Genomic DNA, 16,839 nt, shown 5'->3' with positions numbered 1-16,839 from the left:
AGATTATGTTACATGAAATTTGAAGTCCTATTTTAAAATCTGCGTAGGAATTCATATGTAATGCTTAGTAGGTATCCTGTTTACTTGTCTTGGGAAAAATATTGGCTTTAATGTGAAATACCACAGAAATATACTAGATTTCTCTGTGTTGGCACAGGAGCCATACTGTCTGAAGAAGAGCTTGCAGCCATGTCTCCTACTGCGGCAGCTGTAGCTAAAATAGTGAAACCAGGCATGAAATTAACTGAGGTAAGAATGGTATTAAATCTTATTATTTTCCTTCAGCAAAAGGAAGTTTGCTGAACTTTTAATGCTCAGAAAAATTATTCTTAAAATCATCTAATGCTTAATGGATCATTCTAAGAAAAGCTTTCTTGTTCCTGATTCTTGCCACAGATAGGAAACATTTCCATTTTACTTAAGTTCTATTGTATGTTTATTATGAAGCTAGATTGATGATATGCTTCTGTTGCTATGCTTAGATGTGAAACAGCCCCTTTTTCTCCTTTCAGCTATATAATGCTTATGTGGAGACTCAGGATCAGTTGCTTTTGGAGAAACTAGAGAACAAAAGAATTAATAAGTATCTTGATGAAATAGTGAAGGAAGTTGAAGCCAAAGCACCAATTTTGAAACGCCAACGTGAGGAGTATGAACGTGCACAGAAAGCTGTGGCAAGTTTATCTGTTAAGCTTGAACAAGCTATGAAGGTTGGTTCCATTCTTAAATTTGAACTGTGGGAAAAATATATATGAGAAATTATTTAAGAGGTAATTTTTCCTTAGAATTAAGCTATTTAATGGGAAATACTAGGTGGCTCAGTTGGTTAAGTGTCCAAACTCAAATTTTGTCTCAGGTCATGATCCCAGAGTTGTGAGATCAAGCCCTGCATCAGGTCCCAGCTAGTGTGGAGCCTGCTTAAGATTCTCTCTCTTTCTCTCCCCGCCTCCTTCCTCTTACCTGCACTTCCTCTCCCTCTTTTTCCCCCTCTCTCTGTGTCTTAAAAAAATAAAGTATTTGAGTCAGAAAAGGCTAATTATGCTTTTCAGTGATAGGGTAATTCTACATTATTAAACACCTGTAATCATGAAGTGTTATTCAGCTAAAACTATGGGAGCCTTTTCAATTTTTTAAGACATTAGAGATATTTTTTGTAGTGGATGTTGAAGAGCCAAATCTCCTTGGACTATTCTTCAAATTAAAATAACAACTCTCTTTGTAATAGAACTCTTGTAAATTTGTCATAGTCATTCTTTGTCGGACAGTTCTGATAATCTATCAATGGTAACATTGTTTGACCATAGGGAAGAATTCCTCTTTTGTAACATTTCACAGTTTGGCAAACTTTTGTGTACATTTTTTTTTACTCTTCCTTTGCAAATTTAAAGTACCAAGGATATTCATAAATATCTTACCTCTTAAGATTCCTTTTTACTAGATAATAATTAAAAAGACTGTATCGACATAATTTTGCTTTTAGGGTACAACTTAATACTTATTTTCTGTGAAGAACTCAAGATTTATTGAACAAGTTTTATTGAGAAAATTCAGTAACCTTTTGTATCTGCTGTTCTAAACTGATTAATTTTTCCCCCCTGGGAAAAAATAGTATAAATAAGTTGTATCCTTAATTGAAACTTAAAATTTTGTTCTGGTTGCTATCACAATTCAGATGTCAGTTTAAATCTGGGTATATTATATCTAATGGTCTTTTTCTCCTGAGTCATATAACACGTAACGGCTTGCCTTGGCAGACTATTGGTTTTAATATCTCCCCTCACCCCCCAACCCTGTGGTTTGAGAAGAGGTCCCTTGGGTATAATTAGATCTCAAGTTTCTCAATGTTGAGAGTTTTTTCCTAGAGCTTATTGTCTAAAGCAAACAGTTAAGTACAAGGACTTTCAGGCTCAAATGATAGTAGGTGCTCATTATGGAAAAAACCTATTTGTTCCTTTTTCACTAATGTATGGGAATAATAATAAAAATCCCCTACATACTTTTGTCCAAACTAGCAAAGAATTTAGATAATTTCTGTATCTTCTTTATAGCAGAATCTTGTTTGTAACGTACATCATGTGTCCTCCAGTCTAGATTCTTTGATGTTCAGAGTTTTATAACCAAGTTATTTCTTCCTTAGCATCTTAGTTAATCCCATTTTGAACACTGCCATCTCTCACAAATATATGCCTCCTTCATTTTGTCACATACTTGTTTCTACTGAAATTGGCGTACGAATACCTTTAGGGCAGTGTACTTTCAAGTGATACTTGAAACACCAGCATAAATATGAGCCATCTTTCACTTGGATAGTATTTAAGACATTATAATGTAAAAACGGCTTGTTAAGAAGCAAAATTTGTATGAGTTTGAGATAAAACACAAGATTTCAAACATATTTTGTTTTTTATCAGTTTCCTTTAAACTGTGCCCTTAAATCCTTAGTGATACTGGGATGCAGAACTTACTAACAGAGGTTTGCATATAATGTATCTTTTTAACAGTCTTGTAACATTGTCTACTGCTGTTTTAGAATAAATTCCTGTTTCCTTTTTTATAAAATCAAGTCTTACACACCTTACCGAACATTGTTTACTTTGATGTTTATTTCTGTGTAAGTAGTGTAGTAATGATTGGCATTGTAATATAGTCCTTGATTTTCATCTCAGTAACGCAGCTTTTGAAAGTATTTCTGTGATATCATTTTACGTAAACTGTTTATTTGGTGTGGCTGTAAAATTGTAATTTACAGTTAATCTGGAGGCAAGTGGCAGATCCTCCATTATTTGTATATAGTGAAAAACAATGATGAGCAGTACTTGAGATACTAAGAAATATGCGTTCATATTTGTGGGGATTTACTCCTTAATAACTACTGTATCATAAATAGAACGTTTTAGTTTATCAGTTGAATATAATATTTGAGTACTGTATATTTTTATTCATATAACTGCTTCATTTGTATAGATTTTAGAAGGGTATGCAGAATTTTCACTTTAATTTACATTTTAAAGGAGATTCAGCGGTTGCAGGAGGACACTGATAAAGCTAACAAACATTCATCTGTGCTTGAAAGAGACAATCAAAGGATGGAAATACAAATAAAAGATCTTTCACAACAGGTTAGAATTTTGTTTCTTTTCCTATTTTTTTCCTAAACAGACTGCCCAATAATGTTTAAATCTATTTGCAGGTATCTAAGGTAGAACTACTGCATATGAAATTCTCATCACTTAGGACTATGACTATAGCAGCACTGTAACCTAGTCATTGCTTTTGTTTTCTCATTTTTTTTTCTCATTTTTTCTCATTTTTTTGTTTTCTCTTTTTTTTTTTTAAGTATTTGATAAATTTTCAAATTGTAACTACTGGTTGTAATAAATGAAATAATTCAAGGATAAATAAAAGTCTTCTGTCCCCTGCCCAAATCCCAGAATATAACCAGTGTTAACAGACTGATATATATTCTCTCATGTCTTTGTTCATATATATATATATACACACACACACACACACACGGTGCATTCATGAACATATGTAAGCATCCTTTGTTTTTACTGAAATAAAACCATACCTATAGATTACTCTGCCACTTTTTTTTCCCTCAACTCAACAAGTCAGAAAATATAGAACTATTTTGTTCGTATATTTTATCCTTGTTCTGGTAGGTGGATTTATACATATATAACACATACATAAAAATTTCATATGAGTTGAATTAAATCTTTTTCATGCTGCCTTCTGCCCCACCGTATGCTACATATATAAGCATGCAAGTGCAAGCATATGCACACATAGTTATATATTTCTTGGTGTTTTATTTGGTCATTGTTTTACAAAAATGGAGCCATACTTGTAGAATCATGAATTGGTAGTTTTTTGAAAAGTACTAGCCTTTTTTATACACTTCAATAGAAATGAAAAATAATTTTTTCCACTAAAATTTTTCTGGGTTTCAATATCTGAAACAACCTTAATATTTTTAAAATCATTTAATACTAACTGATGTTATGCATAGAGTAATATTTTCACTTGCAAATTTCTGTTCGAAACATTTCCAGAATCAAAGTCAATACTATTTGGTAACATATTAAAACTTTGTTTTTAGATTAGAGTGCTTTTGATGGAACTTGAAGAAGCAAGGGGTAATCATGTAATTCGTGATGAGGAAGTAAGCTCTGCTGATATAAGTAGTTCATCTGAAGTAATATCACAGCATCTAGTATCTTATAGAAATATTGAAGAACTTCAACAGCAAAATCAACGTCTCTTAGTGGCCCTTAGAGAACTTGGTGAAACCAGAGAAAGAGAGGAACAAGAAACAACTTCATGCAAGTAAGCAATTGACTACCTTGATTTTTTTAGCCAATATTTCTTTTGTGTCCCTAATTGTGCTGTATACTGAGAATATAGTGACTTAGGAGGGGAAAAAAAATTGAGCAACGATACAAAAAAAAAAAATTTACTCTCTGGGATATCAATTTGTGGATGAGATTGATAGTAAGAATAAAATGGGTAGGGATGCCTGGGTGGCTCAGTTGTTAAGCATCTGCCTTCAGCCCAGATCATGATCCCAGGGTCCTGGGATTGAGCCCCACACTGGGCTCCCTGCTAGGCGGGAAGCCTGCTTCTTCCTCTCCCACTCCCGCTGTTTGTGTTCCCTCTCTCGGCTGTGTCTCTGTCAAATAAATAAATAAAATCTTAAAAAAAAAAAAAAAGAATAAAATAGATAAGTAGATAATAGTTCAGTGTGATTAGTGCTATAATGGATAGAAGCCTATCATTAGGAGTGTAGAGGTAGAGGACCTTGCCTGGATTTAAGGGAACAGATTCCCTTAAATCTGTGGAGAAACATTTCCAGAATCAAAGTCAATACTTCGTGGAGAAGAGAATGTAGGAATTATTCAAGCATAGTAACAAATTTTTTCCCAAAAATGGTGCTAGAGAAAGAGTGGTTATAAATGTAAGAAGACTGGGGTTTGGACTGAGTGGAATTGGTTTGATTTTTGCAAGTAGTTTTTTCAGATGACTTCGGGGAGTACCTGAGTCCTGTGTGGTGAAGATTTTAAAAGTGGTTCTTAAAATAACTGACAGAAGAAAGAAAGGATAAGAGAGGCAAAAATATTACTCTTAATATGATAGATGCTAAAGTGCTGATTAGTCAGTTGGTAATTTGAAATTACAACTGCCTTTCAGTCTGTCATGGGAAATACACTGACTTCTTTTTCTGCAGAATTGCTGAGCTGCAGCTAAAACTTGAGAATGCCCTCACTGAATTAGAACAACTCCGTGAGTCACGACAACATCAAATGCAGCTTGTTGATTCCATAGTTCGTCAGCGTGACATGTACCGTATTTTGTTGTCACAAACAACAGGAGTTGCCATTCCTTTGCAAGGTTGGTTTTCATATATTATCTTAAAAATTTTTAAATAGTTTTGGGAAATATTTTTTAAATGTATATTATAGAATAGATTTGCAACATCATAAGCACTGTCCACTCTACTGAATGGTAACTTCAAATTGAACTACCATATATGGTTGATCATAACCTCACCAGTTCTAAAACGTATAGTTATTTTAGGAATGACTAAAAAAGAAGAAATGCTGACCATTGTTGAAAAATGTGTATATTAGTGTCTATGAATTGCTGATTCTGTGTATTTTTAAGTGTAATTGACACACAATATGCTGTTAGTTTCAGATGTACCTCATAGGGATTTGATATTTCCATACAACATGAAATGATTCCCACAATGTCTGGTTATCCTCTGTCACCATACAGAGTTGTCACATTATCACTGATGATACTCCCATGCTGTACATTACATTACATCTCCCTTTTAGTTAAGTTTGAACATTTCATCAGCGAATATTGTCTCTAACCAAAAACCAAATATAATTTTAATAGGTTATTTAGTAGATGCCTTCTCTCATGATCTCTGCAATCTTACCATTTCATTTAAATAAGTCTAACTTGTTTATATTGGTAGTGATATTTGTGATGAGAAATGTTGTATCATTCTGTTTACATTTCTGAAGCTTCAAGCTTAGATGATATTTCTCTTGCATCAACTCCAAAACGTTCAAGTACATCCCAGACTGCTTCCACTCCTGCTTCAGTATCTGTCATTGAGTCAGCAGAGGCCATAGAAGCCAAGGCTGCCCTTAAACAGGTGAGACCACATCATTATAACTTTATCTTGGATTAGGTTCTTTGAGAACACAGGTTGTCATCTTTAATAATTTATCCAATATTTAGTTGCAGGAAATTTTTGAGAATTACAAAAAAGAAAAGGCAGATAATGAAAAAATACAAAATGAGCAGCTCGAAAAACTTCAGGATCAAATTACAGATTTGCGATCACAAAACACCAAAATTTCTACACAACTAGACTTTGCTTCTAAACGGTAAATTTTCTGTTGTTCAAAAGCTAATAGTCTAAATAAATAAATAATCCAAACTTCAGTATCCAAATGAATCAAAGGATTAATGTGCAAGAGTGTTACTTATTTGTGGACCATACTCTAGGGTGAGAAACTGTGGGGGTTCATTTTTTTAATATTGGCTTATGATTCTCTTGGGCATTCCTAAGGAGTCCAGATAGTTATTTGTTTAGAAAGTTGAAGTTGATGTGTGGAATGTTGCTAGTTTTCCTTTCTGAGATTGAAGGATGTACTGTTTTTATAGGACTTAATTATTTATTAAATACATCAGAGAATGAGAGGTATGTGAAAAAATTTCATTCAGTCTTCTCTAGAAGAGAAGTAGTAGATAGTTAATTTGGGGAGAATTTACTTTTTTGGTCATTTATAAAGGAATATAGTAAATCTCATTTTATAGTTATTAATAGATCCATTAAATACTTATTAGTTTAGCAGGTTAGGACAAAATTTTTCCTAGATATACTACAGGTTAAAAAACAATGTTTTTATAAGGGTGTGGCAGGTAGTTTTCCTCCATACACTCCAACAATTTGATACCCCAAGTAAAAGCACCTTCTTTTTTCTATGCTGATAGCTGTAGCCAGCCATTTTGTAAGCTTTCAAGAAACGTAAGAAATTAAGAAGAATTAGAGAGGCTAAAAGGATCTCCATGCTCCCTCTCTAACCATTCATAAATACCTTAAATTGCATACTGTATCATGGTGGATATTTGATATATCAACATTATATTGGCATTATTTTGAATGTGATTAAAGTTCTTATAAATGCATTAGCTTAAAAAGTTAATTCAGCATGAAAGTAGAATTTAAAGTTTTAAAGCTTATTCAGAGTTTAAATTTAACTATTAAATTTGGAGGTGAAGATTTTACATTATGATAAACTACTCTTTTCCATATTGGCTTAAAAAATTTTTTTGAAGATTTTATTTATTTATTAGAGAAAGTGAGAGATAGAGCATGAGCAGAGGGGGAGGGATGGAGGGAGAGGAAGAAACAGACTCCCTGCCAAGCAAGGAGTTCCGTCCCAGGACCCTGGGATCATGACCTGAGCCAAAGGCAGACACTTAACAGACTGAGCCAGCCAGGCACCCCTCATATTGTTACTCATGTGAAATTTAGCTGTTGTGAAGTCCTTTAAGGAACTAACCTAGGATATACTATTTTAGTTGCTTATAGAAATTTTTTTCTCTCATAAGTTATGAAATGCTACAAGATAACGTTGAAGGATATCGTCGAGAAATCACATCCCTACATGAGAGAAATCAGAAACTCACTGCAACAACTCAGAAGCAGGAACAGATCATCAATACAATGACACAGGATTTGAGAGGAGCAAATGAAAAACTAGCTGTTGCGGAAGTGAGACCAATTTCCCTCATCTGACTTGCATTATAAATTTCATTTGACATTTGTTTTTTAGTTATTGCTTTGATTTTACTGGTTGACATGATACAGATGTTGGAGAGGTTTGTGAATTTCGAGTCCTTATTACATAGTTTCCAGATATCCAGTTGTGCATTAATCCGGTGACTGTTTCTATTAAAACTAAACTGGGAAAAGTTTGATTTTTTGGATTAAGACTTCCTTACGAGTCTTCCATTTCATATTAAATTTGTAAGTTGCCATTTCTCCAGTTACAGCAAAAACAAGTGAGTATTTCATTCATTCTCGCTCATTTCTGATAAAGGACAGTATAAAAATTTTATTAGCATTAAATTCTATTTCTGAATTTCCACATGAATACAAATGCCCGTTAGAAATTGACAGTACTTTCAATTAAGTACTGGATTCTTGATGAATTTTTATATAACGTTTTACTTTCTCATAAAATTATCTCCCAACTTTTTGACCATTACTTGTGAGCAAGGTACAGTTGTCTCCCATTTTACCTGTGGAGAAACTCCCAAAAGTTAAGTGATTTCCTGTTTAGGATAGCGAAAGATGGATTGGTTGGGACTTAAATCTAGGTTTTCTAATTCTGTTGTCTACATTCTTTCATTGTTAATGTACTCACACTCATTTGTGGGGAATGGAGGCATCACTTTTTCAAACCAGTGGAGGAAGTTTTATGATTGCTTATTTATGATTTATTATATAAATGTGAATACTTTGAGGATACTGATTTTCAGAGCAGCCTGCCAAATCTGAGAATCTGATTGTACTCTTTGTGAGGGAAAAAAAAGTTGGAATAAAGTAGTCAGCACTCTCAAACAGGTACTTAGAAACCAAACTTGGATTCAAAATGCATAATTTAGTAGTATGTAGGTATGACTGTAGCAAAATTTTGCAATTATGTTTCTTTTACTTTGATGTTTTAGGGTTTTGGGTTTGTTTTAATATCTGATTGGTTAAGAGCAGAGAAATCATAAATATCTGTGGTAATTACAAGATTTTTTTCCTTTGATCTATTGATAGTCCCAATAACTTTTGCTTCATATTTCAATACATGAAACTTCAAAGAATTATAAATCCTTGTATAATGAAGAGATGATCTTGTCTCTAATTAACATTAAGAAATAAACAGTAGTGAAGATTCTTTTTAATTTTATAATGGTATTATTGCATATGACACGTTATTTCCAGCATTTTTTTCTTTTACTTGTATTTACCTCAAGGTAAGAGCAGAAAACTTGAAAAAGGAAAAGGAAATGCTTAAATTGTCAGAAGTCCGTCTTTCTCAGCAGAGAGAGTCTTTATTAGCTGAACAAAGAGGGCAAAACTTGCTGCTGACTAATCTGCAAACAATTCAGGTAACCAAATAAAAATATCTCAAGAAAAAAATTCTTGATGTTAAATTTAACATTGAATCCTCTTGGGTTCTTAATTAGAAAACTTTTCTGTTACTTTTGTCATGCATTATGATGATAATTGAGTTTTGAGATTTATTAGGGCATGTCAATATTCTAAATAAAACCTTTAAACAGATGATTGAAACTGCGTTTGGCAGTTTTCCTCTTCAAATCTATATTTACAGAGTTCTATGTAGTTTAATTATTTATAAGATCAATTCTTTTAGAGATGCCTGGGTGGCTCAGTTGGTTAAGTGTTTGTCTTCACCTCAGGTCATGATCCTGGGGTCCTAGAATCAAGTCCCATGTCAGGCTCCTTGCTCAGCAGGGAGCCTGCTTCTCTCTCTGCCTGCTGCTCCCCCCTGCTTGTGCTCTCTGTCTCTCTGACAAATAAATAAAATTTTTTTAAAAAGGTTAATTCTTTTAAAACTTCAGGAAATCTGAGTGACTATTATATTTCTTTTTTTCTTTATTAAATAGATATATATTTTTAAAGATTTTATTTATTTATTTATTTGGGAGCGAGAGAGCACAAGAGCAGGGTGAGGGGCAGAGGGAGAAGCAAACTTCCTGCTGAACAGGGAGTATCCAATGCAGGGCCCAGTCCTAGGACTCAGGGATCATGACCTGAGCCAAAGGCAGGCGCTTAACTGACTGAACCACCCAGGACCCCTAAACAGATACTGTAGTATGAAAAATGTCAAAAGACTCTTGGTAAATATTCTAGATTTTAAGTTCTTCATGTAGAAGTGGGTTGTAATCCCGTAATGCTCTGTAGCCTTTAATTTTCTTTGCATTGCTTTTTAACTTTTTTCTTAAGCATAATCAAAATCTTTTTTTACCTTAGGGAATATTAGAGCGATCTGAAACAGAAACCAAACAAAGGCTTAGTAGCCAGATAGAAAAACTGGAACATGAGATATCTCATCTAAAGAAGAAGCTGGAAAATGAGGTGGAGCAAAGGCATACACTTACTAGAAATCTAGATGTGAGTCAATTTAGTATACGAATATCCGTAAGTTGTTTATTTCCAGAAGTGAAGCTGGTATGTAGGTACACTGCCATCTCTTGTTGAATCATGGTTTTAGAGAGACTTCTTTCAAGCTGTTAAGTTTTTCTTGCCTTTGTGTGCCTAGTAATTTTGGGGTTCCATACATTGTAAGTTTTATCCTCTTAATTGCTAGATATTTTTATAATCCTGTAAATCTTGGGTTTTGTTCTGGGATGCAGTAATTGAAAATAGTTTGATTCTCTTGAGTGTTACTTTTTATGATTTATTAGGTAGGCCCAAAGCAGCGCTCAGTCTCTAACTAATTATTCTCTACTGTTAAGCTGAGACCTTCCTGAATACTCGTCCCAGTGTCCAATGAATTGTGTGTTTTCAGTCTGGCTGCTGGTAACGGGCATTATTCCTAACTTGCTATGAGCACCAGACACTCTTTACTCTAGTCCCTTTGGGTGATTCTTAACCCTGTCTAGGATAATTTCACATGTATACACTGATGACTATTTTGCTGACTATTCAAGAGGGATCCACTGCAAATGTCCAGGGTACTCTACCTAGTGCAGCTCTCTGTAGAAGTCTGTCTGAGGAATTTGCTCTAATTTATTCTTCCTGTACTCTCAGTTACATGTCCTCAATTCAAGGAGTCTGCTGGCCTCTGCCTTATTTCCCTGATTTCCCTGTGTTAAAGCCTGGACCTTCCTAAGTCAGGAAGCTAGGGAATTTGTGGGGCTTACTGCTTTGTTTCCTGTCAGGTATCACACAATTTTTTTTTCCAGTTATTTCAGATTTGGTTTATATTATTCTATCTGGGCCAGAGTTTAAAGTATTATAAAAAGATAATGTGAACCTCTGATTACTTAAGAACCTAAAGATAGTATTTGCAGGATTAATGTATTTTTCTTTTTAGGTTCAACTTTTAGATACAAAGAGACAGCTAGATACTGAGACAAATCTTCATCTTAACACAAAAGAATTATTAAAAAATGCTCAAAAGGAAATTGCTACATTGAAACAACATCTCAGTAATATGGAAGTACAGCTTGCTTCTCAGTCCTCACAGAGAACTGGTAAAGGTAAATCAATAATTAAGTAGGCTGATAGTAAATTACTTTTTTCCTTTTTTTTTTAAGGATTTTATTTATTCGAGAGAGAGCAAGCTAGAGAGAGAGGGAGTACCAGCAGGAGAGAGGGGCAGACGGAGAGGGAGAAGCAGACTGGTGAACAGGGAGCGTCACTCAGGGCTTGATCCCAGGACTCTGGGATTAGGACCTGAGCCAGAGGCATCCCAGTAAAGTACTTTTTTAGGCTGGTAACATACCTTGTAAATAGCCTATTTTTTGTGGATAGTAGCAAAAGAGAAAAAAAAAACTTTTATTCTCATATAGTAAAGCTTAGTTTTAGGCTTAAATTAGTAAATTTGCAGACTTACAAGATTCAGAATAATTCTATATGGCACCTGACCAAGGTATGCTCTAGTTTTCCAGTTGTTGAAACCATTTATTGATAGTTTTTTTTTTTTAAGATTTTATTTATTTATTTATTTGACAGAGAGAGAGAGAGAGAGATCACAAGTAGACGGAGAGGCAGGCAGAGAGAGAGAGAGATAGAGGGAAGCAGATTCCCTGCTAAGCAGAGATCCCGATGCAGGACGCGATCCCAGGACCCTGAGATCATGACCTGAGCTGAAGGCGGCTTAACCTACTGAGCCACCCAGGCGCCCCCATTTATTGATACTTTAAAAATGTTTCCTCTTGAGGAGAGTTAATACTTAAATTCTTCATTCTCCCTTGTTAAAACCATAATAAGGCTCATTTACAGAAATAATTGATTTGTTTGGTCTCTTTTAGAGTAGTATTCATAATCATTGTTCTTTGATAGTCTTAGTTTAAAGATTTGTTTCATTAGCTTACGCTTATCTTTATGAATACACAATTTCAAATGCAAGGCCTTTAGTCCAGGTAATCTTAAAAGAAGATATGATATATATGTGTTTGTCTATGTAAATATATGTACATAATATATATAGATATAGTGGATATATAGTTTTTCAATAGTCAGTAGTGCTTTCTTATAGATATATGATAAGCAAACATCCTTTTCAGTCTGCAATTTCTTCCTTTCCCATGGATTTTAGAATGAAAATTGGACTGAATGATTTAAGTGTTTAGTGTTTTAGAGTAAGCAGTGTTTGAATAATAAATTAAAAACCTGGTAGTATCTTCAAGTATCTCAGTTTAGTGCAAATATTTAGTATTCTTCTCATTTAAATATCTTTTTAATATTTGTAATAGCAGATTTCAAATATTTGATATTTTGAAGAAGAATAACAATACCCTGGCAAAATACTTGTTTTTATTTTGGTATTTAGCATAGGTTGAAATATACTTTTAAAATAAATCCTTCCTCATTTGAGCCGAAATCCTAATTTCACTAATTCTTAGACAAAAGAATGTCTCTAATGTCATTTAAAATGTTAATTGTAAGAAAGCTCTTAAATCTTTTAGGTCAGCCTACCAGCAAAGAAGATGTGGATGATCTTCTGAGTCAGCTAAGGCAGGCGGAAGAGCAGGTGAATGATTTGAAGGAGAGACTCAAAACAAGTACTAGTAATGTGGAACAGTATCGTGCAATGGTTACTAGTTTAGAAGAATCTCTTAACAAGGAAAAACAGGTATATACAATTTTTAAATTCATTTTGAAGGCACTTAACATTTTGTAAATTAGGAGCTTGTTGTGGGTAAGCACTGTAGTAAATGTGAGTTCAAGTGACATCATTGTGTTTACCTCTTATACCTTAAAAGTACTTATGTCTAATAAGCCAGATAAAACAAAACAAAACCCACAAAATTCATAAAACAAAGAAGAGTATAATTGCTGTAAGAAAGGTTCAGATCAGATGTTAGTGTGAATGGGAAGGAAGTGGTCTCCTGCATGACTTCACAAGAGAGACGGCATTTGTTCACAGCCTTGACAGTATCATTTGGATATTCAAAGGTAGAAGACTATTCCATATAGTAGGAACCCTCAGTCAAGTAAAAAGACTTCAGATGAGAACAGGTTGGCTAGCATATTGACTCTGTGAAGTGAAACAAAGAGAAATAGAATTCTAAATATACCAAGTACCAAGTTGGAAAGGTTTTGAACATCATATTAAATTGTATTCTGTTAGATTATTAAGAGCTCTTGATTTCTTTCAACACGTTATAATCAGAATTTGTTTTAGTTAGCTTAATGTGTAGTAGATTGGAGGATAGAGTTTGTTTCAGTGGCTATTGTAGTGGTCTAGAGTCACAGTTTTAAAAGATTCTTTGATGCTTAGCATCATGAAAATCAAGATATGTGGGGAAGAAAACCTTTCAGTGGTAGAATGGACAGATTTGGCGGCAAGTGGATATGAGGATTGAGAGAGAAATGGGGAAATGGAAATTTCACTTCAAAAGAAAAATGACCAGTAGCCTAGTTAAGTGGTAACTTAAGATTTTAAATGCTGTTTTTAAACTCTTTGTTCAGCGTTGATGATTTTTTTTTTAATACAAGGCAAATGTTGATTTTTAGTACTTCTCAAACTTGGTTTAGACTTAGAGAAACTCTAATTTTAAATATATATAATTTTTGTATCCTATTATTTGGGTGTTGCTAAAGGTGACAGAAGAAGTACGTAAGAATATTGAAGTTCGTTTAAAAGAGTCAGCTGAGTTTCAGACACAGTTGGAAAAGAAGTTGATGGAAGTAGAGAAGGAAAAGCAGGAACTTCAGGATGACAAGAGAAAAGCCATAGAGAGCATGGAACAACAGGTAAATTGGTTTATTAACCATATCAGTCCTTTGTGTGTGTAAGAATTTGAATAGCTCATTAGTATCATCTCAGCAGATACTGATTAAACACATTTAATAATAGTTTCGTGCATTACTCTGCTCTTTAGGTCTGTATGTGTTTTCTTTTAAGAATTTTAGACTGCTTTATGGTAGTAGGTATCAATGCTGCTTTTTAGAAGCCTCTGTCCAAGCATTGGTATTTTAGTGAATATAGACCTGTAAAGTTTGTGCAGATAATATGAAGTTACCTTTTAAATTTAATAAGAACTCCCTTTGGACTAGTTTGATATTTTAAATCTGTCTTTACTATAAAATAAGTTTGTAGTTAACTCTGGTTTTAATGTTCTCCTGGTTTAGTTATCGGAGTTAAAGAAAACACTCAACAGTGTTCAGAGTGAAGTACAAGAAGCTCTTCAGAGAGCTGGCACAGCTTTGAATAATGAGCAGCAAGCCAGACGTGACTGTCAGGAACAGGTAAGTGCTGATTTGGAGCCAGTTATTGATAAATGAGATTTGATCCGAGGGAACGGTTCTTGGAGTTTATTAATACATCTTGGGGATGGGCGAACCTCAGAGAAATGCAAAGTTATTTACACTGTTGTGGAATTTGGGTGAAGATCAGCTGAAAAGTGAAGGCTAAAAGTAAATAGTGCAAGAATCGCAAATCAGTCTTCACAAATGGGGAAAAAATATAAAAATACGAGTGAGAATAAAACTGAGATAGAATGGGAAAGGAAGACAAGTAAGGAGATTAATAATGTTCTCATTTTTAAGTTGGGTAGTATATGACAGATTTTTTGGGGGGGTTCAAAATGGTGGTTGTCACATTTATTGCTTACTTGTATATAGGGTGTGTGTGTGTGTATGTGTATGTACAAAGATTAATTTAAAAATTGAATATAGAGGAATGTACTTCAAAGTAATTAGACGAAAATGAATTATTCTTGATTTATTGCCAAATGTAATAATGTTGGAAATTAAAATGAATGTATCCATAATTCAATATTAAAATAAATTATTATTTCCCTTTGTTGACTTTTAATTTGTATGCATGTATGCACGTGTATTTTTACATATCTGAGTTATACTTAGCCTTTATTTCATAAAACCTCCTCCAGATTGCTACATAGTCTTCATAAGTTTCGTTTTGAACAGTTCTTTAATATTTCTTCTTTGTTTTTGTGGTGAAGGTTCTTTTTCTCCAATTTTTAAAAAAATTCCAGTAGGTTAACATACAGTGTAATACTATTTTCAGGTGTAGAATTTAGGGGGTTATCACTTATATACAACACCCAGTGTTCCTCACAAGTTCCTTCCTTTATTCCCATCACCTATTTAACCTATCCCCCCACCCACCTTCCCTTCAGTAACCCTCAGTTCTCTATAGTTAAGAGTCTGTTTCTTGGTTTGCCTTTTTTTTTTTTCCCCATGTTCTGTTGGTTTTTTTCCTTAAATTCCACACATGAGTGAGATCATATGGTATATGTCCTTCTCTGACCTGTTTCTTTTAGCACAATACTGTCCAGAATGTTGCGAATAGCAAGATTTCATTCTTTTTTATGACTGAGTAATATTCCATTATATGTATACCATATCTTCTTTATCCTTTCATCAGTCAGTGAACATTTGGGCTCTTTCCATAATACTGGTATTATTGATAATGTTGCTATAAACATTGGGGTGCAAGTGTCCCTTCAAATCAGTATTCTTTTATCTTTTGGATAAATAACTAGTAGTACAATTTGCTGGATTGTAGGGCAGTTCTATTTTTAACTTTTTGAGGAACTTCCATACTGTTTTCCAGAGTGGCTACACCAGTTTGTATTCCTGCCAGTAATGTAACAGTGATCCTCTTTCTCCACATCTTTGCCAACATCTGTTGTTTCGTGTATTGTTCATTTTAGCCATTCTGATAAGTGTGATGTGATATCTTCGTTGTAATTTTGATTTTATTTCCCTAACAATGAGAGTGATATTGGGAATCTTTTCATGTGTCTGTTAACCATCTGTATGTCTTGGAAAAATGTCTGTTCATTATGTCATAAGCCCATTTTTAACTGGATCGTTTGTTTTTGGGGTATTGGATTTGACATGTTCTTTACGTATTTTAGATACTAATCTTTATCAGATATGTCATTTGCAAATACCTTCTCCTGTTCCATAGGTTGACTTTTAGTTTAGTTTCTTTTGCTGTGCCGAAGCTTATTTTGATAAAGTCCCAAAAGTTTATTTTTGCTTTTGTTTCTATTGTCTTAGGAGACCTATCTAATAAGAAGTTGGGACAGCCAGTGCCAGAAAGGTTACTGCCTTTGTTCTCCTTGAGGATTTTGATGGTTCCTGTCTCACATTTAGGTCTTTAATCCATTTTGAGTATATTTGTGTATGGTGTAAGAAAGTGGTCTAGTTGCATTCTTCTGCTGCTTCTGCTTGTGGCCGTCCAGTTTTCCCAACATCATTTTTTGAAGGGTCTTTTTCCATAGGATGTTCTTTCTTAGTTGTGGGTTCATTCCTCTGTTCTCTGTTCTGTTCTATTGATTTATGTGTCTGTTTTTGTTCCATTATCATCCTGTCTTGGTGACTACAACTTTGCAGTACAGCTTGAAATCTGGAATTGTAATGCCTCCAGCTTTGCTTTTCTTTTTTCAAGGTTGCTTTGGTTATTCAGGGTCTTTTGTGGCTCCATACACATTTTAGGATTCGTTGTTCTAGGTCTCTGAAAATGATGGTATTTTGATAGAGAGTTCATTAAATGTGTACACTCCTTTGGGTAGGATAGACATTTTAAC

The 16,839-nt window shown here is 34.0% G+C and overlaps 1 protein-coding gene across 2 annotated transcripts in view; it reads left to right on the top strand.

Annotated features, from left to right (window-relative positions):
- Positions 1-16,839, top strand: part of TPR (translocated promoter region, nuclear basket protein) — a 65,837-nt gene that overhangs the window by 10,834 nt on the left and 38,164 nt on the right. For both annotated transcript variants that reach the window (XM_004767970.3, XM_013064215.2), the window contains exons 11-24: positions 158-249; positions 513-710; positions 3,012-3,119; positions 4,106-4,332; positions 5,231-5,394; positions 6,039-6,172; positions 6,259-6,407; positions 7,639-7,801; positions 9,058-9,192; positions 10,079-10,219; positions 11,145-11,310; positions 12,742-12,908; positions 13,880-14,032; positions 14,411-14,527. In XM_004767970.3, coding sequence (XP_004768027.2) covers positions 158-249; positions 513-710; positions 3,012-3,119; positions 4,106-4,332; positions 5,231-5,394; positions 6,039-6,172; positions 6,259-6,407; positions 7,639-7,801; positions 9,058-9,192; positions 10,079-10,219; positions 11,145-11,310; positions 12,742-12,908; positions 13,880-14,032; positions 14,411-14,527 — 2,114 coding nt within the window. The remainder of the gene's footprint in view (positions 1-157; positions 250-512; positions 711-3,011; positions 3,120-4,105; positions 4,333-5,230; positions 5,395-6,038; positions 6,173-6,258; positions 6,408-7,638; positions 7,802-9,057; positions 9,193-10,078; positions 10,220-11,144; positions 11,311-12,741; positions 12,909-13,879; positions 14,033-14,410; positions 14,528-16,839) is intronic.

Source organism: Mustela putorius, unplaced genomic scaffold (assembly GCF_011764305.1).
Source record: "Mustela putorius furo isolate JIRA1106 unplaced genomic scaffold, ASM1176430v1.1 tig00537335_pilon_pilon_pilon, whole genome shotgun sequence".
Taxonomy (NCBI): domain Eukaryota; kingdom Metazoa; phylum Chordata; class Mammalia; order Carnivora; family Mustelidae; genus Mustela; species Mustela putorius.
Note: the sequence above shows the minus strand (reverse complement) of the source record. Positions and strands in the feature narration are given on the sequence as shown.